The 24552-nt window shown below is 40.4% G+C and overlaps 1 protein-coding gene across 2 annotated transcripts in view; it reads left to right on the forward strand.

Annotated features, from left to right (window-relative positions):
• The first annotated feature begins 256 nt into the window (after positions 1-256).
• Positions 257-24552, forward strand: part of scai (suppressor of cancer cell invasion) — a 55409-nt gene continuing 31113 nt past the window's right edge. Inside the window, exons 1-6 of one of the 2 annotated variants that reach the window (XM_080743128.1) lie at positions 257-589; positions 10669-10805; positions 20513-20608; positions 21315-21401; positions 23323-23421; positions 23619-23715. In XM_080743128.1, the coding sequence (XP_080599254.1) occupies positions 10699-10805; positions 20513-20608; positions 21315-21401; positions 23323-23421; positions 23619-23715 (486 nt within the window). In that variant the 5' untranslated portion in view covers positions 257-589; positions 10669-10698. The remainder of the gene's footprint in view (positions 590-10668; positions 10806-20512; positions 20609-21314; positions 21402-23322; positions 23422-23618; positions 23716-24552) is intronic. The other variant, XM_080743129.1, reaches the window with a different exon arrangement.

Raw genomic sequence — 24552 nt, forward strand, 5'->3', positions numbered from 1 at the left:
GCCCAACGGTGCCGGAGATTAGCTGGTAACAGACGGACAGACAGGGTGCATAACACTAGTAGGCTAAATAAGCCTTTCGGTTTTATGTCTATTGAGTTTTTCTTTTTTCCAGATGAAAACATAATTTCAACACATCAACGAAACAAGAAAGGGGAGGAAATAAAGCTAGACCTTTATTTTGAAAGAGCAAAAGGTGACCCGGAAGTGCCTCTTTGTCTGTCACAGTCTTTCGGGTTCATTTCATCTCAGAAGAATGCTGCCGTTTGGAGGAGAGACGTTTAGAGAGGGTTGACAGTTAGAGAGACGGTAGGACAGTTACTGACGGTTAGACGGTTAGTGACCGTTAGACGGTTTGTGACCGTTAGACGGTTTGTGACGGTTAGTGTGACGATGATGAAGATCCTGACGGTGAGGATGAGGATGGTGACGATGTGTTCAGGAGCGGTGATGATGAGGAAGATGAGACTGATGAGCGCTGCACGGATGGAGATCTAATATCGTTGGAGATCTAAAACGTCTTGGAGATCTGATAAACGTCTGTGTGAGGCTGACGGGTGCATGGATGGAGATCTAACATCTACAGCTGCAGGTGAGATCAGATCTGATCATTATGTATCATCCTTCCATCCTTCCTTCGTTCGCTCGCTGACTAAACAGCGTGTAGTCTTGCAGATCTGATCTGTGCTTTATTTATTCTTTCGGTCTGGCGGTGGTTCTAGTAGACAGCCTTGTAGCGCCGATCCACACACACACACACACACACACACACACACACACACACACACACACACACACACACACACACACACACACACACACACACACACACACTGGCGAGCAGTGATTGTCTGTCTGTCTGTCTGTCTGTCTGTCTGTCTGTCTGTCTGTCTGTCTGGCTTCAGTGGGTTTTGATTTTGGATGAAAATATGTGATCTCCAAGCCCACAGCTCTTCATGGAGGCGGCGCGCTGTGGGCTTGCAGATCAGATCTTCCCCAGGGCATCCTTTTATTCCTGTGCTCGCGTTGTGAATATTGATATTTATTATGAAACATGATTGTGAAGTGAATAATGTCAGTTCACTCATGTATTATTCATGTTGCATTAACAGTAGTGATTGATTAATTGATTGAATTGAATCTGAATTATATTCAGGTTTAACACAAATAAATGTAGAGAAAAAATATATAATTGTTGTTTATTTAAATGCTATTTTGTTTGATATGCTTTATTGTTGTACTGATAAGGTGTAGCGTGAGGTATTTATTTATTTATATATTTAGTATAATATTCTCATTGTTACAATACCTGCTATATGCATGGAATGCAGTGCTATTATTCACACAGACTGAGACGTAGGCTATGATAATGATAATATGTATTGCTATAGTGTACATGAATTGCAGTGCTATTATTCACACAGACTGAGACTTATGATAATGATATTTATTGCTATAGTGTAAATACCGTACTGAATGAATTGCAGTGCTTTTATTCACAGATGTGATGCATGTTAGTATTCATGTTGAGAATGAATGAATGAATGAATATAGGCTACATGAATGGGTGCTTTATGAATGAATAAATCAATCAATCAGTCAATTAATATACGCTACATGAATGAATGAACACATTAATGAATGAATGAACACATTAATGAATGAATGAATGAAAGAACTGTGTTTGTAAATGAATGGTTGAATGCATACAGTGGCGTCAGTTCAGAAAACATTAAGGTATGGCAACATGACTGGTGTCTTGCAAGCGTGCAAGACACCAGTCATGTTGCCATACCTTAGCAACAGGCATGATACGTTTATTTTAAGAAGAAGTACATAATAATATATAATTATATATAATATCATTATAATACCTTGTTAAAGTGGCCATTTTGCTACATTTTGCATGTGTAGTTATTTTACTGTAATTTAACAACATAATAACCAGCACAGATAGACAAAGAGACATTCATGGATTTATAAATATATATATTTTTAAAGATTTGTTTTTGGGCTTTTTGCCCTTAATGGATAGGATAGTAGACTGACAGGAAATGGGGGAGAGACAGGGAGTGACATGCGGCAAAGGTCGCCCGGATCGGGAATCGAACCGGCGACGCCGACAGGCATTGATGCCGAAATGGCAATGCCTATATGGTATGCGCCTGGTCCACTAGGCCACCAGGCGCCCCATGGATTTATATTTAAAAGTAACTTTTATCTTCCCCCCTGGACCCAGGGTATGGCAGCTGCATACCCCTGCCATACCCAGTTGACGCCCCTGAATGTGGATACTGTATGAAGTATGTACTCTACTCTGCTGCTGTATTGTTTCCTCCTGGTGTGTTTATGGATTCCTTTTAAGCTGCACTGGCCTGGTTTCTGCTTTGACGTTTAACAGTGAACTGAGACACATTCAGGGTTCCCCAATAGGCGGCCCGCGGGCCATTTGCGGCCCGTGGGGGGGCTACTGTCTGGCCCCCACCAACCCCAGTAATAATGGTGGTATAGTAATAATGGTGGTATAAGAGCAGCAACAACACTAGTATATCGTCGTTGTCGGGTGGAAATCTTGTATCTCCAAATGTGTACGTTCTTTCGCAAATTGTACAAGGCCGTCGCACAAAAGTAGTGAAAACAGTGACAGTGTAAGATACAGTATGTATCTAACAGAGACATTACATTATTGACAATATTTTATAGAGGAACGCCTACTGAGTGGCAAAAAACAACTTTCTGGCCTTGACAGCCCAAACATCCACGGAAAAGTCCTATTGATTGATTGATTGAAGAATTTATTAGAAGTAAAAAGTACAGTTTCATGACATTACAAATCACTGGTACAAGGTCAACTAAAAGGAGATCCTAGAAAGCCGAGGCTTATTTCCACAGGAACCACACTTTAAGTATCTCATATAACATTGAAAGACAGACGGATAGAACACAGTACTTTATCTAGGATAATATCAGTTTCAAAAGCAGAAAAAGCACAACATCAAATACAAAGGCAGAGAAAAAGGGGTGGGGGGGAGCATGGGGGCTTAGTCTATTTACAAGTCACGGGTAGCAGCTGTCTGAAGGTGACTTTTCATACCAGTTTTGAAGTAAGCTAGGGATTTGCTCTATCTGATTGCATTAAACGATGTTAAACGTGTGTGTGTGTGTGTGTGTGTGTGTGTGTGTGTGTGTGTGTGTGTGTGTGTGTGTGTGTGTGTGTGTGTGTGTGTGTGTGTGTGTGTGTGTGTGCACATGCGCGCGCGCTTGTGTGTGTGTGCACGCGCGCGCTCTTGTGTGTGTGTGTGTGTGTGCACACGCGCGCGCGCTTGTGTGTGTGTGTGTGTGCACACGCGCTTGTGTGTGTGCGCCTGTGTGTCCGATCGCAGCAGACATTTACACACACTCTCCCTGAATGCCAGATTACAACTTCTGCCCCCAGTGAGCCTGTTAGGCTATAGCGCCACCAGGAGGCTGATGTGTGCAAAACACATATTTTGATATTGTTCCGCATATGTTGTCGGAAAATCACGCAAATCGTTACACAGTATCTCTATAGTCATTAAACCAAAAGGATTTTTCATATTCTGTCCTGATTGGCTAAGATTGGCTTCAGTGATGCCTCAAATCATGTGCGATTTCCCTGTCAGTTCTAACCAAAATGGCTGTTATGTCAATGTTTTCCTCACAACATAATCACTAAAATATCGTCACTGTCAGGCAGAAACCTTGTATCTCCAAGTTTCAAATGTGTACGTCTTTTGGTAAAGTAAAGCCCTGCTTCATCATACAAGACTGTCGCACAAAACTAGTGAAAACAGCCGATCTAGGCGTTGTGTGCTTGTAGATCTGCTGTTTTCACTAGTTTAGTACATTTTATAGATGATAAATACAAAACGAACGGTTTTGGACATACAAGGTTTCCACCCGACAACGACAATATAAGGTATAATATATAATATATATAAGGGTATAGATATAATATAAGGTGCTGGGAGTGAAATTTATAATATAGGGGTGCCTCGGATAAAAAAAAATATTTATGGGGTGACCTGAGACAAAGAAGTTTGGGAACCCCTGATGTGCAGGCCCTAAACAGGCCGGTTTGTGTTGTTCACCTTTAGCTTTAATTTTACACTCAAGACTTCAAGATCTAAACTGGGGCAGCAGTGGCTCCGGAGGTAGAGCTGGGAACCTGAACGTTCCCGGTTCGATCCCGGGCTCCCCCAGAGTCAGTGTGGAAGAGTCCTTGAGCAAGACTCTGAACCCCTACAGTAGTTCAGGAGTGGGCAACGTTGATGGTGGAGAGGACCGCTGTATGTTAGGGCATTCACCAAATATTCGAATACTCGAATATCAAAGTCACTGTTCGACGTTGTTCACCGAAGTCGAATTTTCGCTTATTTAAATTTTTTGATTGTTTTCTCTTTAAAAAATATATAGGTTATAAAGCTTGGCGAGATAGGAAGTCATAAGAATGAGTTGTCAATGCCCCTGGTGGATGAATTTGTTAATGCTCTATACCAGGGCTTCTCAAACCTTTTTAGGCCGTGACCCCCAAAATAAACATATTTGAACTGGGGACCCCCACCCTGACAAGCACTTGGAATTGTAGGTATTAATGTGACTCGGTTCCACAGATAAATATTGTGAAAATAGCAGATCTAGATGCTCACAACGCCTCGCAACGCCAGGCGTTGTGAGCATGTAGATCTGCTATTTTCACAATGTTTGCCTCTTGCTTACTTAATATTTGACCTGTTGAATATTCGACTATTCGAATACTTTGAGGTCGAATAATTCAAATACTAAAAATCACTATTCGTGAATGTCCTACTGTATATTCACATTCTCTCCAGAGGACCACAATGCATATACTGTCAAAAATAGCAGCTCAAAATGCGTCGCAGTGCGATACGTTTTGAGCTTGTTGATCTGCTATTTTGTTTTTATTGGAATCCAGAATTTTTAGCAATTATTGAATTGGAATTCTGAAGAGTAATTTGTTTTATTTATTTTCAAGTGCATTTATAATTATGTTCTTATGTTAACTTAGAGATACTGTGTACCGCTTTGCGTGATTTTAGGACAATATCTGTAGGAGCAGTGTCCAAAAATGTGTTTTGCAAGAATCTGCCTCATGGCAGGGTTGTCAACATTGGACGGTCAGAATCCAGGAGATTTATTTTTTGGGGGGTGCGCGGAACTCCTCTACCGGGGTCTGGGGGTCCTCTCCCCAAAACCTCTTAACAGATATATATTTTTCTGTGTTCTGGTGAATTTTGTGCATGTTTTATACGTTTATCAGGCTTGCGATAAACGCTTAAGGATTTAATTGTGATTTTTTAATTGTGACCAGCTCAGTGGCCTTGTGGTTAGAGTGTCCGCCCTGAGACTGGGAGGTCGGGGGTTCAATTCCCCGGCCGGGTCATACCAAAGACTATAAAAATGGGACCCAATGCCTCCCTGCTTGGCACTCAGCATCAAGGGTTGGATTGGGGGGGTTGATCACCACCACCAATGGGGATTCTGTCTGTCTGTCTGTCTGTCTGTCTGTCTGTCTGTCTGTCTGTCTGACTGACCAGCTCAGTGGCCTTGTGGTTAGAGTGTCCGCCCTGAGACTGGGAGGTCGGGGGTTCAATTCCCCGGCCGGGTCATACCAAAGACTATAAAAATGGGACCCAATGCCTCCCTGCTTGGCACTCAGCATCAAGGGTTGGATTGGGGGGGTTGATCACCACCAATGGGGGTCCAGGGACTGCAGATGGAAATTAGCCCACAGCGGGCTAAATCTGGCTCATTTACATTGAAGTGAAAACTGACATGTCCATTAATGAGCAAGGTCCCTGTCAAATAAACAGATCTTAACTCTTAAACGTACAAAGAAATTACTTACATATTTCACAACTTTACACTTAAAAAAGAACATTGTTAGTGGAAATAGCTGATCTACAAGCTCACAACGTGAGTTGTGAGCTTGTAGATATGCTATTTCCACAATTTCTTACTTAAAAAAATATATATGAAAATTTTTCGTCATGGAAATGATTATGACGATTATGAAAAATGATCGCGATTATGTCAAATAATCGCAATTATGTCTAATTGCGATTAGACGATTATGTAATAATTGTGACAACCCTACTCCTAATTACTTTAGTTCTATTTTACTTAAGTTCTATTTTTTTGTGAATGCTTTTTAGACACTTTATGTTTACATTCTTCCTCAGGGTAGTTTTGAAGGATGCCAGCGAGCTACATGTTTTAAGGGAGGTAGTCAAGGAATTCCTCACCTGAGTGGCAGTGTTGTAGAAGGAGAATTTACCCATATGTGTCTTAATGGTTTGTGTTATCAGATCGTTGTGTTGCTCCCTCTGGTGTTGTGGGTGTGGTTGGAGGTGTTTGGTCAGATATGCTGGTACTGAGGGGATGGAGGGCAGATTTATGTTGACTATTTTGAAAGTCAATCCAATTTTCAGTTGTTTAACCCTGTCTTCAACGCTGATCCATCCTAGGCTCACAAAATGTGTGGGAGAAACATGGGTCATGGGTAGCCTCGCAACAGCCAGACTCTCCCTGGGGAGAGTCTGGGAGTCCTCCATAGACAACGCATTACGCCATGACGTAGTTACTCACTTTGACTGACAGGTCCAGTCAGTAGTCATCAGCGCATCAAAACATCGTCGGCAGAACAGCAAATACGTCTTTTCCAGACAGAAATTCCGAAGGTGCAAACTGTTGTTAGTTTTTAAGTTATGAGATGCCGTTGATTTCAGATAAAACTAAGCTTAATGCAGCTTTTTTATTTATCATCTTTAAAATGTACTAAAAGAGTGAAAACAGCAGATCTACAAGCACACAACGCCTCGCATCGCGAGGCGTTGTGTGCTTGTAGATCCGGCTAAGATCCGGCTTGTAGATCCGGATAACAGCCATTTTGGTTAGAACTGACTGAAAATAACTTTGTACTTCAAGTTTAAAATGATACTAAATATTTTTTCAAGAGTCCAAATAAATTCCAAATTATCAAATGATCTCGCAGCACCCCTGGACTGCTGTCACGGCACCCCAGGGTGCCCCGTCACCCACTTTGAAAACCGCTGATCTACAGGCTGCTCTGCATACAGTATATATTGTTACATACTGTACAGGCTGTATACAGTATATATTGTTACATACTGTACAGGCTGCATACAGTATATATTGTTACATACTGTACAGGCTGTATACAGTTTATATTGTTACATACTGTACAGGCTGTATACAGTATATATTGTTACTTACTGTACAGGCTGCATACAGTATATATTGTTACATACTGTACAGGCTGCATACAGTATATATTGTTACATACTGTACAGGCTGTATACAGTATATATTGTTACATACTGTACAGGCTGTATACAGTATATATTGTTACATACTGTACAGGCTGTATACAGTATATATTGATAGTGTTACACACTGTACAGGCTGTATACAGTATATATTGTTACATACTGTACAGGCTGTATACAGAATATATTGTTACATACTGTACAGGCTGTATACAGTATATATTGATAGTGTTACATAATGTACAGGCTGTATACAGTATATATTGTTACATACTGTACAGGCTGTATACAGTATATATTGTTACATACTGTACAGGCTGCATACAGTATATATTGTCACATACTGTACAGGCTGTATACAGTATATATTGTTACATACTGTACAGGCTGTATACAGTATATATTGTTACATACTGTACAGGCTGTATACAGTATATATTGTTACATACTGTACAGGCTGTATACAGTATATATTGTTACATACTGTACAGGCTGTATACAGTATATATTGTTACATACTGTACAGGCTGCATACAGTATATATTGTTACATACTGTACAGGCTGCATACAGTATATATTGTTACATACTGTACAGGCTGTATACAGTATATATTGTTACATACTGTACAGGCTGTATACAGTATATATTGTTACATACTGTACAGGCTGTATACAGTATATATTGTTACATACTGTAGTGTACAGGCTGTATACAGTATATATTGTTACATACTGTACAGGCTGTATACAGTATATATTGTTACATACTGTACATGCTGCATACAGTATATATTGTTACATACTGTACATGCTGTATACAGTATATATTGTTACATACTGTAAGGCTGTATACAGTATATATTGTTACATACTGTACAGGCTGTATACAGTATATATTGTTACATACTGTACAGGCTGCATACAGTATATATTGTTACATACTGTACAGGCTGTATACAGTATATATTGTTACATACTGTACAGGCTGCATACAGAATATATTGTTACATACTGTACAGGCTGTATACAGTATATATTGTTACATACTGTACATGCTGCATACAGTATATATTGTTACATACTGTACAGGCTGTATACAGTATATATTGTTACATACTGTACATGCTGTATACAGTATATATTGTTACATACTGTACAGGCTGTATACAGTATATATTGTTACATACTGTACAGGCTGTATACAGTATATATTGTTACATACTGTACAGGCTGTATACAGTATATATTGTTACATAATGTACATGCTGTATACAGTATATATTGTTACATACTGTACAGGCTGTATACAGTATATATTGTTACATACTGTACAGGCTGTATACAGTATATATTGTTACATACTGTACAGGCTGCATACAGTATATATTGTTACATACTGTACAGGCTGTATACAGTATATATTGTTACATACTGTACAGGCTGCATACAGTATATATTGTTCCATAAAGCCACAGGCTGCTCGAGGATCCAAATGTGGGACATTGTCGGGTCAACCTAAAAAAGACCTCCACGTGACTGACTTCCTACTCTATTTCTACTCAACTAGGCCACCTGTAAAACACCCTGCCCCGTCTATTAGGATATTTACTGTAATACTGTAAAACACCCTGTCCTGTCTATTAGGATTTTTACTGTAATACTGTAAAACACCCTGCCTGTCTATTAGAATATTTACTGTAATACTGTAAAACACCCTGTCCTGTCTATTAGAATATTTACTGTAATACTGTAAAACACCCTGTCCTGTCTATTAGGATATTTACTGTAATACTGTAAAACACCCTGCCTGTCTATTAGAATATTTACTGTAATACTGTAAAACACCCTGTCCTGTCTATTAGGATATTTACTGTAATACTGTAAAACACCCTGCCTGTCTATTAGAATATTTACTGTAATACTGTAAAACACCCTGCCTGTCTATTAGAATATTTACTTTAATACTGTAAAACACTCTGTCCGTCTATTAGAATATGTATGCGATAATAAGGTCTTGCTGCGCGGTCATTATGGCTTATATGGACACGACGGAAGTGTCCATATAAGCCATAATGACCAAGCAGCAAGACCTTATCGCACTTATTACCCGGCTAATAAATAAAATTAATAATTTGACTCAAAACTAAAAACAAAGTATTTCCTTGTTTACAGACGGCTGAAAGTGCGTCCCCTCCGAGCGCAACACGGTCGCCTTGGAAAACAAGGAAGTGCTGATCAAATAGAATCCATTTTCTGTTACTGCCTCAAATGTTTTTAAAAACATTCTTCAGAGCAATGTTTGGTTGTAAATGTCGCTGTGTGTTTGTTTACATGGCTGACATGTTGGATACGGCACTAAAAACACAGCTGCTCTGAGCCGTTGATTAGGCAGCGGTGAATTATAGAGCGGAGCGGTCATTATACGCCTATAATTCACAGCTGATTTCAGCGCTCGACCAATCAGAATCAAGCATTCAACTAATATACTGTATTCATTAATGTCTTGCTCCTCCTCTGCCATGGTTTCCAGTGTTTTGACATCATTATCCACGTCTCCTTGGGGGAAAAAGCATAAATCTGTGGATCTCCAAAGTTTAGTAAAAATGCTCAGAATCGCTGACAAGGCGAGGCTACATGATGGTGGCAGCATCATTACATAATCTAGGATTTAAGCCAAGAAAACTTGCTCAGTTATTCAAATATTTCACGGCTCACAAGTCGTGAGGAACCAACCAGGGCCCAGTATGCAAATATAGGGCGAGTGTGTCACCTTGGCACTACTCTGATTGGTTGTACGTCTAACCAATAGAGTCTGTTTGATAGTTTGAGTCTTTCTGTAACAATTCTGGCCCCAATTGGAAAAAAAATATATATATACAAATAATAACACTGTGTCTGTCTGTCTGTGTGTGTGTGTGTGTGTGTGTGTGTGTGTGTGTGTGTGTGTGTGTGTGTGTGTGTGTGTGTGTGTGTGTGTGTGTGTGTGTGTGTGTGTGTGTGTGTGTGTGTGTGTGTGTGTGTGTGCGTGCGTGCGTGCGTGCGTGCGTGCGTGCGTGCGTGCGTGCGTGCGTGCGTGCGTGCGTGCGTGCGTGCGTGCGTGCGTGCGTGCGTGCGTGCGTGCGTGCGTGCGTGCGTGCGTGCGTGCGTGCGTGCGTGCGTGCGTGCGTGCGTGCGTGCGTGCGTGCGTGCGTGCGTGCGTGCGTGCGTGCGTGCGTGCGTGCGTGCGTGCGTGCGTGCGTGCGTGCGTGCGTGCGTGCGTGCGTGCGTGCGTGCGTGCGTGCGTGCGTGCGTGCGTGCGTGCGTGCGTGCGTGTGCGTGCGTGTCTGTGCGTCCTCTCAGGTGAGCGACCAGGAGAAGGAGATCAGAGTGATGACAGGAGCAGAGACAGAGGAGGACATTCCACTGGGAGAGAGGAAGACGGTCACCGACTTCTGTTACCTTCTGGACAAGAGCAAACAACTGTTCAATGGTCTCAGGTCAGTTTAATAGACTACTGTTACCTTCTGGACAAGAGCAAACAGCTGTTCAATGGTCTCAGGTCAGTTTAATAGACTTCTGTTACCTTCTGGACAAGAGTAAACAACTGTTCAATGGTCTGAGGTCAGTTTAATAGACTTCTGTTACCTTCTGGACAAGAGTAAACAACTGTTTAATGGTCTCAGGTCAGTTTAATAGACTTCTGTTACCTTCTGGACAAGAGTAAACAACTGTTTAATGGTCTCAGGTCAGTTATAGTAGACTAGAGCAGGGTTTTTTTCAAAGTGGGTGACGGGGCACCCTGGGGTGCCGTGACGGCAGTCCAGGGGTGCCGTGAGATCATTTCATAATATTTGGAATTTATTTGGACACTTAAAAAAATATTTAGTATCATTTTAAACTTGAAGTAATTGTCAGTTCTAACCAAAATGGCTGTTATCTCACATACATAATCACTAAAATATTGTCACTGTCGGGCAGAAACCTCGTATCTCCAAGTTTCAAATGTGTACGTCTTTTGGTAAAGCAAAGCCCTGCTTCATCATACAAGACTGTCGCACAAAACTAGTGAAAACAGCCGATCTACAAGCACACAACGCCTCGCGGCGCGAGGCGTTGTGTGCTTGTAGATCGGCTGTTTTCACTGGTATATCTTCCAGAGATCTACTCAGTACTGTATGTCTATCAGTACAGTATGTACAGTATGTACAGTATATTATGATATGTTCCAGAGATCTACTCAGTACAGTATGTACAGTATGTACAGTATGTACAGTATGTTATGATATGTTCCAGAGACCTCCCTCAGTACGGACACAAACAGTGGCAGTTGTATTGTACAGTATATTATGTTATGATATGTGATGGAATTTGGATCATATTCCATATGGATAAACAGTTTTCCCCAACCATAATAAAGTACTCCACACAATGAATGAGACCACACCGGGGAATATGCGTTTTTTGATAAGTTGTATTGAAAATATAGTCAGTTTAAATTGTACTGTACAATAGAGCAAAATCACCCATCGTAGCTCTCCCAGTACAAAGCATAATGATTTCACATATATAGTTGAGTGTACACAGCATAGAAGACTTTCATTGGCCAATAGAAAATAACAATGTAGAACATAACAATAGATATCAGATGTTTTCATGTTGTCGTGGGCCCAGTAAAGAGAAGGACAAGGCCAGATATGGATTGGCATTATCAATTCGTTATCCAGTGTCCTGGGCATTTTGACCTGATTGGCATCTCTCATTCTCCTGCGTTAGTTATTTGTTCAAAACATCATGGCATTGACTTTTAACACTGAAAATGATATCTATACCATATTAAACATTTTAATCTTATCAATCCCCCGTGAGATAGCATTTGAAGTGTTAAAGGGTCAAAGGAACATAAACAAGGGAAGAAAACACGGGTTAAACTTTTTAAAGGTATTTGAAACAGAACATAATAATTGAACAATTTAAGTCGATAGCTTTAAGTTTTAAAGAGGAGAGTCAAAAGAACTGTATATTTCCAAAGGTATTTAAATCAGAATATCATAATTAAAGATTGTATAATTTGGAATCAGTATTCCTAAAATGAATAATTAACAAAATGTTTCATTGGGGGGAGCGTGTTAAAGGGCCGTCTGAGATTAAACCAAGGATATTTTCTCAAATAAGGCCTGTTTAATTTGGGGCCTGTTTAAGTTTAGATAACATGAGTTAGAATATTTTTATGAGAGTGAGGAGAAAATCACACGTTCCTTAAAATATATTGATAGAAAAAGGAAACCTTTGATCCATCAATAACAAACATTGTCCTGTCGCACCATGACAAACTTTATCACTAAATTTAGTGATAAACAGCTTCACAGCCTCACCTGGGTTTATGGTGGGATGCACTACAAAGAGTGCCTTTAATGAAAGAGAATAATATATATATATATATATATATATATATATATTTTTTTTTTTTTTTTTTTTTTGAAGTTTTGATTTGTTTGGTGAAGTTGCCTCACCTGAGATTGACGAATGTAGAATTTTGAAAATTTGATTAGTGTGGTGGCGGTCATGGTCCATTCCTTGCTTGACCTATGACCTTCGCCAGGGTGTCCCAGCCAGGGTGGACTTTTTGACTCCACAACAGTAAGGTAGGACCTCTGTCCTAATCATTTCAGTAAGGTTTTATACCCAATATGACATTTCAGTATTTAACATTTCCAAGACGAGGCTATGAGATCTTATCAAAATAAGAGAGTTGTATGTTGTGACAAGACAGCTGTAAATATTAACAAAAATGATATAGGAACTCATGTGACTTGAATCCTCGTACTCACGAAAAATGATCCTTCGTCACAGATCATGGGAAGAGATATGGACCGTCTGTCATAGATAAGTCAATTAATCTGAAAAATAAAATAAACATCAGAATTACTTAAGTTAAGACCATTGTGTGTATTTATGTATAGACATGTTCAGGTTCAGGTTCAGGTTCAGGTTCGGTTTATTAGTCAAATGCGTATCCATACAAGTACAGACAAACAATGAAATGCTTGTGCCAAGAGCACTCTCAGCCTTATTGCACACAAAACAATACGACAACAACAGGTCACCCAGGACAACCCAAAAAAACAACAAAACAACCATACAGTGTGACAGTGTACAGTTTAAAAACTGCGTATATTGCACGTGACTACCTACGTCTCGCTTCCATCTCTTCGTTAAGCAACCTGATTGCTTGAGCATAAAAACTATTACTGAAACGGGTGGTGTGAGATTTGATGCTCTGGTAACGTTTTTTTGAAGGGAGGAGATAGAACAGGGAATGGGCGGGATGACAGCTGTCCTTTAAGATGTTCTCTGTCTTTTTCTTACAGCGTGTGTTATAGATTGTGTGTAGCTGTGGTAATTCTGTGCCAATGATTTTGGCAGCTCTCTTCACAATTCTCTGTAACTGTTTACTGTCTTGAGCAGTCACGTTACCAAACCACACTGTTATGCATCCTGTCAATACACTTTCTATGGTACAGCGATAGAAATTAACAAGAGCCTTGGTGCTTAGGCCAAATCTCCTGAGGCGCCGCAGAAAGTACAATCGCTGCTGCGCTTTCTTAAGGATACCTTCGCTGTTTTGAGACCATGTGAGTGAGTTTGTTATGTGAACACCCAGGAATTTGAAACTGTCCACTATGTCTACAGGTGAACCATTTATGGTTACGGGACTGTGATTGACTTCAGATTTCCTAAAGTCGACGATGATCTCTTTTGTTTTACTAACATTTAGAGAGAGATTGTTATTCTGGCACCATAGGGTTAGCTCTTCAATTTCCCTCCTATAGGCCCTCTCATCATCGTTGGATATTAGTCCTATAACCGTGGTGTCATCTGCAAATTTGAGAATAGAATTATTTCCACACCTGGCAACACAGTCATAGGTGAACAGACTATACAACAAGGGACTGAGGCAACAGCCCTGGGGCGCTCCAGTCCTGGTCAATATCTTAGATGAATGCTTGTTCCCTATTCGTACAGATTGTGGCCTGCCTGTCAAAAAGTCAAACAGCCAGTTGCAGATACTACTGCCCAGACCAAGACCCCTGAGTTTCAACACAAGCTTAGATGGTACAATCGTGTTAAAGGCAGAGCTATAATCTATGAAGAGTAGTCTGACATAAGAGTTCTTATTCTCCAGATGTTTCAAGGCAATGTGTAGTGCGAGAGAAATAGCATCATCGACTGATCTATTAGCACAGTATGCAAACTGTAATGGATCAGTATTGGCAGGGATAATGTGCGTTATATGTGATATAACCATTTTTTCCAGACACTTCATAAGAACAGAGGTCAAAGCCACAGGGCGATAGTCATTAAGACAGGTGACAGGTTTTTTCTTTGCTATGGGTACAATTATGGTTTCCTTGAAACACAACGGTACCACACACAATGACAGGGACATATTGAAAATGTCAGTAAAGACTCCCGAAAGCTGGTCAAAACACAACTTAAGGACACGTGAGGCAATCCCATCAGGACCGGCCGCCTTATGAGTCCCAACGCTTTTAAAAGTTTTACTCACATCTCGTTGTGTCACCTGCAGCTCCACCGCACCGGGTGTACCCCGCACCGGTGTAACTGGGTCCGTGTTGTGAGATTCAAAGCGGGCGAAAAAGTTATTCAATTCGTCCGGTAGAGAGTCCGAGGTGTTAATAACAGCCGGCTTCGGTTTGTAATCCGTAATCGCCTGCAGCCCTCTCCACATACGCCGTGCGTCACAGCCACTATAGTTGTTCTCCAGTTTGTCCCTATATTGTCTCTTAGCGTCTCTGATCGCCCTCCTCAGGTCGTATCTGGATTTTTTGTACCGTTCCTCGTCCCCAGATTGAAAAGCGGCTCGGCGCTCCCTCAACTTCAGACGAGTATCCTGGTTCATCCACGGCTTCTCGTTGGGATAGGAGCGAACGGTTCGCGCTGGGATGCAATTATCCACACAGAATTTAACATAGCTGGTGACAGTGTCAGCATAGTTATCCAAACTTGTGGCTGAGTCTTTGAAGATGGACCATTCTGTCGATTCAAAGCAGCCCTGGAGTTTAGATACATTATCTGTGGACCAGCACTGTACAGACCTCACCCTGGGTTGTTCGCTCTTCATTCTCTGCTTGTAGGCAGGTAGTAGTAGCACCGCATGGTGGTCAGATCTCCCAAAGTGGGGCCGTTGGACCGCTTTGTAGGCATCCTTGATGGTGGAATAACAGTGATCCAGCGTCCTTACCTTCCTTGTTGGGCACTTAACGTGCTGGTAGAAGTGCGGCAACACCGATTTCAAGTTGCAGTGGTTAAAGTCCCCCGCCACGATTGAAATGGCTTCCGGGTGCTTATTTTCCTGCTTACAAATGACATCGCTTAGCTCGTCCATAGCTTCGGATGCATTCACTTCTGGTGGGATGTATACAGCCGTCAGCAACACACAAGGAAATTCTCTGGGTAGGTAAAACGGTCTGCACCGTAGTGTTAAGTGCTCCAGCACCGACGAGCAGTGGTGTGAGACTATGTTTGATTTGTTTTAGATATACATCACCAAGGGACACAATTTGTGTCTAATTGTAATAAGTTTGTTCTGTTAGGGGGAAACAGATTTAAGCATGGTTAAGCAAAATGAAATATATATATATATATATATTCTGGAATAAAATGAGATGAAAACAAAGTGGGATATGTAAATATGAAATCAGAAAATGAAATATGAATTCAGAAAAAATGAAAATATGAAATAAATTAAAATTGAAAGGTATTAAAATAAATTAAAAATGAAAAAATATTAACACATTAATACAAACACATTAATTCTCCAAACACATTCCCTCCCGTTTTGGCACAGCCAAACATTGAAAATTGGGTGTGACAAAAATTGTTTTGTTGATGTTTGGATAATTTGTTAAAATATGGTCTAGGTGGTCATTTACTGTACGGAAGTACAGTACATCAGGACATGACAGTGATTCAGAGTGAGCTACCAGGCCTGTGGGCCTGTGGGGTGGAGTGTACCATAACAAGATAGGCTTTTCCAAAACAACCGTTAGTGAGGCCTACTGAAGGCCTCTCTATTAAAAAGGTTAGAAAACCAGAAAATGAATGAAACTTAAAGAAATAAAATAAGAAAAATAAAATAGAAACACAGGGCTGATAGGCCTCTTCCATCTTTAACCCATACTGCAGTTTACGTGTTAAAGATGGATTTTGGCAAATATTGGTGAAAGTAACGTTTTTGGTACATGTCTAAATAATTGAGGATCTATTTTGAGTTGGTTGGGGGATGTTGACATTAATAATAAATCTCACACACACAGACCCTCTAACCTTGAAGGCCTGTCTTCCAGCAGACAGGCACACTATCAGTTGTTTTTTGTTGTGTTCTAAAAGGAATGAAAACAATCTCAACAAGTCAGCAGCGTTCAGTTGTTACAGGAAATAGTGTCTTTCACGACAAAACAGGAGGACAGGAGAAAACTGGTTAAAATAAAATAAACAGTCATGAAATTAAAGTGGTTAAAATAAAATTAAAATAAAGCAGTCCGTCAGTCAGTCACCTGATCGAGTGTCTGATAATCAGTTAGTCAAGTTGGTAGCGAGTTGGTGGAGTTAGTTCCACTATACCTGTTCTGCCATGTCATTAGTCCGTCCTGTCCCCTAAAATAAAATCAAGCCCACCTGTCATTGATGGGGAAAAAAAATTATTAAGACAAAAGAAAGTGAGACCCTTTTCGAGAGAGGGAGCAAGGTCAAACACAGAGTCAAAATGCTGAGAAGCGACTTTGTGGCTTCTCAAAATAAAATCCCCTCATAGTTTTTTCAAAATAGAACAATAATAAACCATAAACCAAAATGTAAGCATCGGTCAAGCGAGCGCGGGCAAGCAGAAGCGCAAGCGAGCCAGCAGCATAAGCAAGATAAGCACAGAACACATGAATTCCGTAGCACTGCTCACTTCATACTTGGTTTGATTTTCCTGCTTTCATAATAGACAAACCGAAATGTAACCAGGGGAGGAAAATTGGATTAGAGATGATTAGACAGACAATATATCAAAAACATTTAACACTAATAAAAGGGTTTGTCAGTCAGAACTTGATATATATATATATTTTTTTTTTCAGAAGTCGTACTTAGTCAAAAGTAAATAAAATATATAGTACCATTGTCTCGGGGCGTCCCCAGGGTCAACAGAGTGTTTGTTCTTTTCGGGACATTGTAATCCATGAAAGTCACGTAGCAGATCTACAAGCTCACAACGCGTCCCATCGCGTGACGCGTTGTGAAAGGCAATGCCAGCCAGGTTCGGCTGGGGGGGGGGGGGGGGGCAATGTCAAGCCCTTCAGAAAACATTGTTTGCGTTGTCTGTTCCTTCCTAATGAGGTTTGCAGATCTACAAGCTCACAACGCGTCCCATCGCGTTGTGAGTGAAAGGCATCCAGTGGCAAATAATGTCCGATTTCTCCGCAGCGCCGCACATATCCATTGAAATGTTCCAGGAAATGATTGGGTCAGGGTATTAACATCTCATCCGTGTGGGTCCAGGTTTTACACGATAAAAACACTGCTTCTCGGAGCAGGGGGCTTTTTTAGCTTGAATGGTCATGTTTCTTTAAAAAAAAAAAATTCTTGGGAGCGCTGAGATAAAAAGCTCCTGTATTCAACATCTCAGTGACCTGAGACGTAAATTAAATAAAATAAAATAAGATAAGACTGAGACGAAAACGAAGACGTGTAAGCGTAAAGCATGAAGATTTCCGTCAGAACGTTCTGTTCTGGACCATAAAGGAAATCTACTAATTAAAATAACCACGCTATTTCTTATGTGATTAAGTGGCTCTAATCAGCCGTATTGGGTACCGTACTGGCCGAAGAGACATTCCTTCAGAACAAAATATGTTCTGGCCCCAAAAAAAAGATTTCCGTCAGAACGTCTTGAAACAGCTGTTCTGGAGCATAAAATGAAATCTATACTGAAGTCTCGTACTGATACACCAACTTGACAAGCAATCTCCGTGGCCAAACGGCTGCTATGTCTTCAGAATAGGAAACCTCAGTCTCTATTCTGTTACTCCTTCGTGCAACAAAAAGCAACAAAACAATAGACTAAAAACATTAAACAATAAAAACGCAGCTTGGGCTAAAGATAGCTAGTCTCTAACTTAGCAGGTACAAACGTCTGAACCCCGGATTGTGGTGAATTAGGACTTAGTGTGTGAGAATGGAGCCCGCCTCTCAAGTCTCTTGTGCGGAGAGATGAGGGGAGAGAGACCGTCCGTGAAAGGCTCCTGGTGTGGAACGCTGTGCCAGAGCCAAACCTGGCCGCCTCCATTTCGGCTTTCTTCAGACCGTTGTGAGATTTTATCGATATGTTGATGTGGGAGAGAGTCATCATATCCGAATTCCTTTCTCCATATGGGCAAAAATGGTGCAATTGTGGGGCACCTAGAAACAACCTGTTTCATTTCCTCATTGTCTATCTTAGCCATTAAAGCTGTTATCAGTTCATTCTCCAAGCTTTGAAGAGACGCTTCAAACTCAAAGGTGTTGTTCCGTTTGTAAAAAGGTTGTTTAGATTTCGGCAGGTGTTCTCTGCCTCCCTGTGCATTTCCCATTTTGCAGCTGGTCGGGTAGGTGGAGGATGAAATAAAAGCTAGTTTGCTTGCAGGGGAAACGTCTGATAATATCCTCGGCTGGTTGTTACTAGCAGAGATGAACGAAGTGGGATTCCAAAACAAACTGTCCAGCTGTATCGAATCCATAAACGTCAACTCAGTAGAAATCCGTAACTGGTTCTAGCAGCGGAGAAGAGAATGAGTCCAACAAAGTTGAGTCCCCAATATCTCCTCGGAGCTAATCCGGCAATCGAATGGGCCATTTGATGGAATTTGGATCATATTCCATATGGATAAACAGTTTTCCCCAACCATAATAAAGTACTCCACACAATGAATGAGACCACACCGGGGAATATGCGTTTTTTGATAAGTTGTATTGAAAATATAGTCAGTTTAAATTGTACTGTACAATAGAGCAAAATCACCCATCGTAGCTCTCCCAGTACAAAGCATAATGATTTCACATATATAGTTGAGTGTACACAGCATAGAAGACTTTCATTGGCCAATAGAAAATAACAATGTAGAACATAACAATAGATATCAGATGTTTTCATGTTGTCGTGGGCCCAGTAAAGAGAAGGACAAGGCCAGATATGGATTGGCATTATCAATCCGTTATCCAGTGTCCTGGGCATTTTGACCTGATTGGCATCTCTCAGCGTCATTCTCCTGCGTTAGTTATTTGTTCAAAACATCATGGCATTGACTTTTAACACTGAAAATGATATCTATACCATATTAAACATTTTAATCTTATCAATATGTTCCAGAGACCTCCCTCAGTACGGACACAAACAGTGGCAGTTGTATTGTACAGTATATTATGTTATGATATGTTCCAGAGACCTCCCTCAGTACGGACACAAACAGTGGCAGTTGTATTGTACAGTATATTATGTTATGATATGTTCCAGAGACCTCCCTCAGTACGGACACAAACAGTGGCAGTTGTATTGTACAGTATATTATGTTATGATATGTTCCAGAGACCTCCCTCAGTACGGACACAAACAGTGGCAGTTGTATTGTACAGTATATTATGTTATGATATGTTCCAGAGACCTCCCTCAGTACGGACACAAACAGTGGCAGTTGTATTGTACAGTATATTATGTTATGATATGTTCCAGAGACCTCCCTCAGTACGGACACAAACAGTGGCAGTTGTATTGTACAGTATATTATGTTATGATATGTTCCAGAGACCTCCCTCAGTACGGACACAAACAGTGGCAGTTGTATTGTACAGTATATTATGTTATGATATGTTCCAGAGACCTCCCTCAGTACGGACACAAACAGTGGCAGTTGTATTGTACAGTATATTATGTTATGATATGTTCCAGAGACCTCCCTCAGTACGGACACAAACAGTGGCAGTTGTATTGTACAGTATATTATGTTATGATATGTTCCAGAGACCTCCCTCAGTACGGACACAAACAGTGGCAGTTGTATTGTACAGTATATTATGTTATGATATGTTCCAGAGACCTCCCTCAGTACGGACACAAACAGTGGCAGTTGTATTGTACAGTATATTATGTTATGATATGTTCCAGAGACCTCCCTCAGTACGGACACAAACAGTGGCAGTCGTATTTTGGACGGACGTTTGACGTCTACACCAAGCTGTGGAAGTTCCAGCAGCAGCACAGGTCAGCTGACTTTTAGTATCTTTACCCACAAAACCTCTATACCCTCTATACCCACTATACCCTCTATACCCTCTATACCCACTTTACCCACAAAACCCTCTAAACCCTCTATACCCACTTTACCCACATATCCATCTAAACCCTCTATACCCACTTTACCCACAAATCCATCTAAACCCTCTATAGCGAATACACTTTACCCACAAATCCCTCTAAAACCCTCTATAGCGAATACACTTTACCCACAAATCCCTCTAAAACCCTCTAAACCCTCTATACCGAATACACTTTACCCACAAATCCCTCTAAAACCTCTATACTGAATACACTTTACCCACAAATCCCTCTAAAACCTCTATACCGAATACACTTTACCCACAAATCCCTCTAAAACCTCTATACCGAATACACTTTACCCACAAATCCCTCAAACCCTCTATACCGAATAAACTTTACCCACAAATCCATCTAAAATCTCTATACCGAATACACTTTACCCACAAATCCATCTAAAACCTCTATACCGAATACACTTTACCCACAAAACCCTCTAAAACCCTCTATAGCGAATAAACTTTACCCACACAAGCAATGATTTCTGTCACAATATAGAGCTTTTAACAAAAACAACCGTTTAAACATATCACTTACAGTACTTCAAGCCAACATGAGTGTAATGAACGTGTTGTTGTTGTTTTGTGATCAGGCAGGTGCTGGACAGCCGCTATGGGTTGAAGAGATGGCAGATCGGAGAGGTTGCATCCAAGATCGGACAACTTTACTACCATTACTAGTAAGAATATAGGTTTACTACCATTACTAGTAAGGTTTACTACCATTACTAGTAATAATGATAGGTTTACTACCATTACTACTAAGTGGTAGTGATGATTAGAATAATGATAATAATAATGATTATTATTACTACTAGTAAGTAGTAGTGATGAATGATACGTAGCTTGCGAGGTTAGTTCAGGCAGATATACTCGATGGGTTCACACTGTGCAGTGCTATGTGGGAGTGTTCAGTGTTGTGAAAGATCTCCATGCTCTTAAACATGAGTGGGAACCCTGATTAACACAACTGTAGGGCTTCTTTGCCATGCCCGAGGAACCCGAAGATTTAATAAGCTTTAATTAAAAAAATGTTTTTATTGAAGCCGAACTAAAATAGGCCGGAACTAAATGCTCCTGGGATCGTTTTCTACACGGACACATTATTGAGCGGGCCGATTAACATTGAGGCCACAATCTATTTTCCGTCCCGTTAGCTTTCTGTGTAAACACCACGGCTTACAGATGGAGAACGGATTGATCCATTTTCAAAGTTTCAACGGATTTGAGAAGCTGATGGGATACACAAACACACGATGCATAGCAGTGTCCGATCACGCACTGTGGGAACTGGATTAGCGCCCGCTTTAACAGGTAGGAGAAGCCAGCAGTGAAAGACTTAGAAAAATCTTCGGATCCCTCAGCCGTAAACAACCAATGAGTTAATGAGTTGATTATTAATGAGTTGATGATTAATGAGTTGATAATCAATGAGTTGATGATCAATGAGTTGATGATTAATGAGTTGATAATCAATGAGTTGATGATCAATGAGTTGATGATCAATGAGTTGATGATCAATGACTTGATGATCAATGAGTTGATGATCAATGAGTTGATGATCAATGAGTTGATGATTAATGACTTGATGATCAATGATTTGATGATTAATGAGTTGATGATCAATGAGTTGATGATCAATGAGTTGATGATCAATGAGTTGATGATTAATGAGTTGATGTTCAATGACTTGATGATTAATAAATTGATGATTAATGAGTTGATGATCAATGACTTGATGATTAATGAATTGATGATTAATGAGTTGATGATCAATGACTTGATGATCAATTAGTTGATGATCAATGACTTGATGATCAATGAGTTGATGATTAATGACTTGATGATCAATGAGTTGATGATCAATGAGTTGATGATTAATGACTTGATGATCAATGAGTTGATGATCAATGAGTTGATGATTAATGACTTGATGATCAATGAGTTGATGATCAATGAGTTGATGATCAATGATGAGTTGATGATCAATGAGTTGATGATTAATGACTTGATGATCAATGAGTTGATGATCAATGATTTGATGATCAATGATTTGATGATTAATGAGTTGATGATCAATGATTTGATGATCAATGAGTTGATGATCAATGAGTTGATGATCAATGACTTGATGATTAATGAGTTGATGATCAATGAGTTGATGATCAATGAGTTGATGATCAATGAGTTGATGATTAATGACTTGATGATCAATGAGTTGATGATTAATGACTTGATGATCAATGAGTTGATGATTAATGACTTGATGATCAATGAGTTGATGATCAATGATTTGATGATCAATGATTTGATGATTAATGAGTTGATGATCAATGAGTTGATGATCATAATGAGTTGATGATTAATGAGTTGATGATTAATGATTTGATGATCAATGATTTGATGATTAATTACTTGATAATCAATGAGTTGATTAATGAGTTGATGATCAATGACTTGATGATCAATGATTTGATGATTAATGAGTTGATGATCAATGACTTGATGATTAATGACATGATGATCAATGAATTGATGATCAATGACTTGATGATTAGTGGGTTGATGAGTTGATGCAGTCCTTCTTGTTTTGTGCTCCAGTCTTCGGACGTCAGAAACCAGCTACCTGAACGAGGCCTTCTCCTTCTACTCAGCCATCCGCCAGAGGTCCTACTACTACCAGGTCAACAAGGAAGACAGGTGAGGTCCTACTACTACCAGGTCAACAAGGAGGACAGGTCAGATGGGGGTCCATCTCAATCTGGGGGTCCTCGATATGAAAACGTTTGAGCACCACTGACATAAAAACATTTCAGTAGACTGTTAGGATTGAGAAGACCTTTTAGAAGTTGTCTCAGGAGATTACTGTGTTAAACAACCTCTTCTTGTTCTTCCAGGCCTGAGCTGGTGGTGAAGAAGCTCAGATACTACGCTCGCTACATAGTGGTCTGTTTACTGCTCAACAAGATGGACCTGGTCAAAGTCCTAGTGAAGGTATGGTCAAAGTCCTAGTGAAGGTATGGTCAAAGTCCTAGTGAAGGTATGGTCAAAGTCTTAGTGAAGGTATGGTCAAGGTCCTAGTGAAGGTATGGTCAAGGTCCTAGTGAAGGTATGGTCAAGGTCCTAGTGAAGGTATGGTCAAAGTTCTAGTGAAGGTATGGTCAAAGTCCTAGTGAAGGTATGGTCAAAGTTCTAGTGAAGGTATGGTCAAAGTTCTAGTGAAGGTATGGTCAAAGTCCTAGTGAAGGTATGGTCAAAGTCTTAGTGAAGGTATGGTCAAAGTCCTAGTGAAGGTATGGTCAAAGTCTTAGTGAAGGTATGGTCAAAGTCCTAGTGAAGGTATGGTCAAAATCCTAGTGAAGGTATGGTCAACGTCTTAGTGAAGCTTTGGTATTTTCCTGGATCACTACTGGTCTGGAAGACTGGAACAGCAGTGGGGGTCCAGAGAGAAAATACAGCCGCTGATGGACGCAAGTCTGAGCTTGGTATCTGAGCGACAGATCTCTCTCTGTTTCTCTCTCCATCTCTCCCTCTCTCACTCACACACACACACACACACACACACACAAACACACTTTTCATACCGTTCGTCCCGTCCATTAGGTTGTATCATGATTGGGAAATGAATTACAACTCAACTGTAGCGGGTTTGTTTTAGGACGCTATCAAACACAAACAGAAGAAATAACTGCTACCAGTCAGCAGTCACTGCATTCAGTCAGACTGCCAACAACAGCACACATCTCGCTTTGCCCTTGCAAGTCAAAGTACACGCCCAGCTTGATCTACAAGTCTACAACGTGGCGCGGAGGGACATAGTTTGGTCTTGGA

Source organism: Nannobrachium achirus (genome assembly GCF_963921795.1).
Source record: "Nannobrachium achirus genome assembly, chromosome: 15".
NCBI classification, from domain to species: domain Eukaryota; kingdom Metazoa; phylum Chordata; class Actinopteri; order Myctophiformes; family Myctophidae; genus Nannobrachium; species Nannobrachium achirus.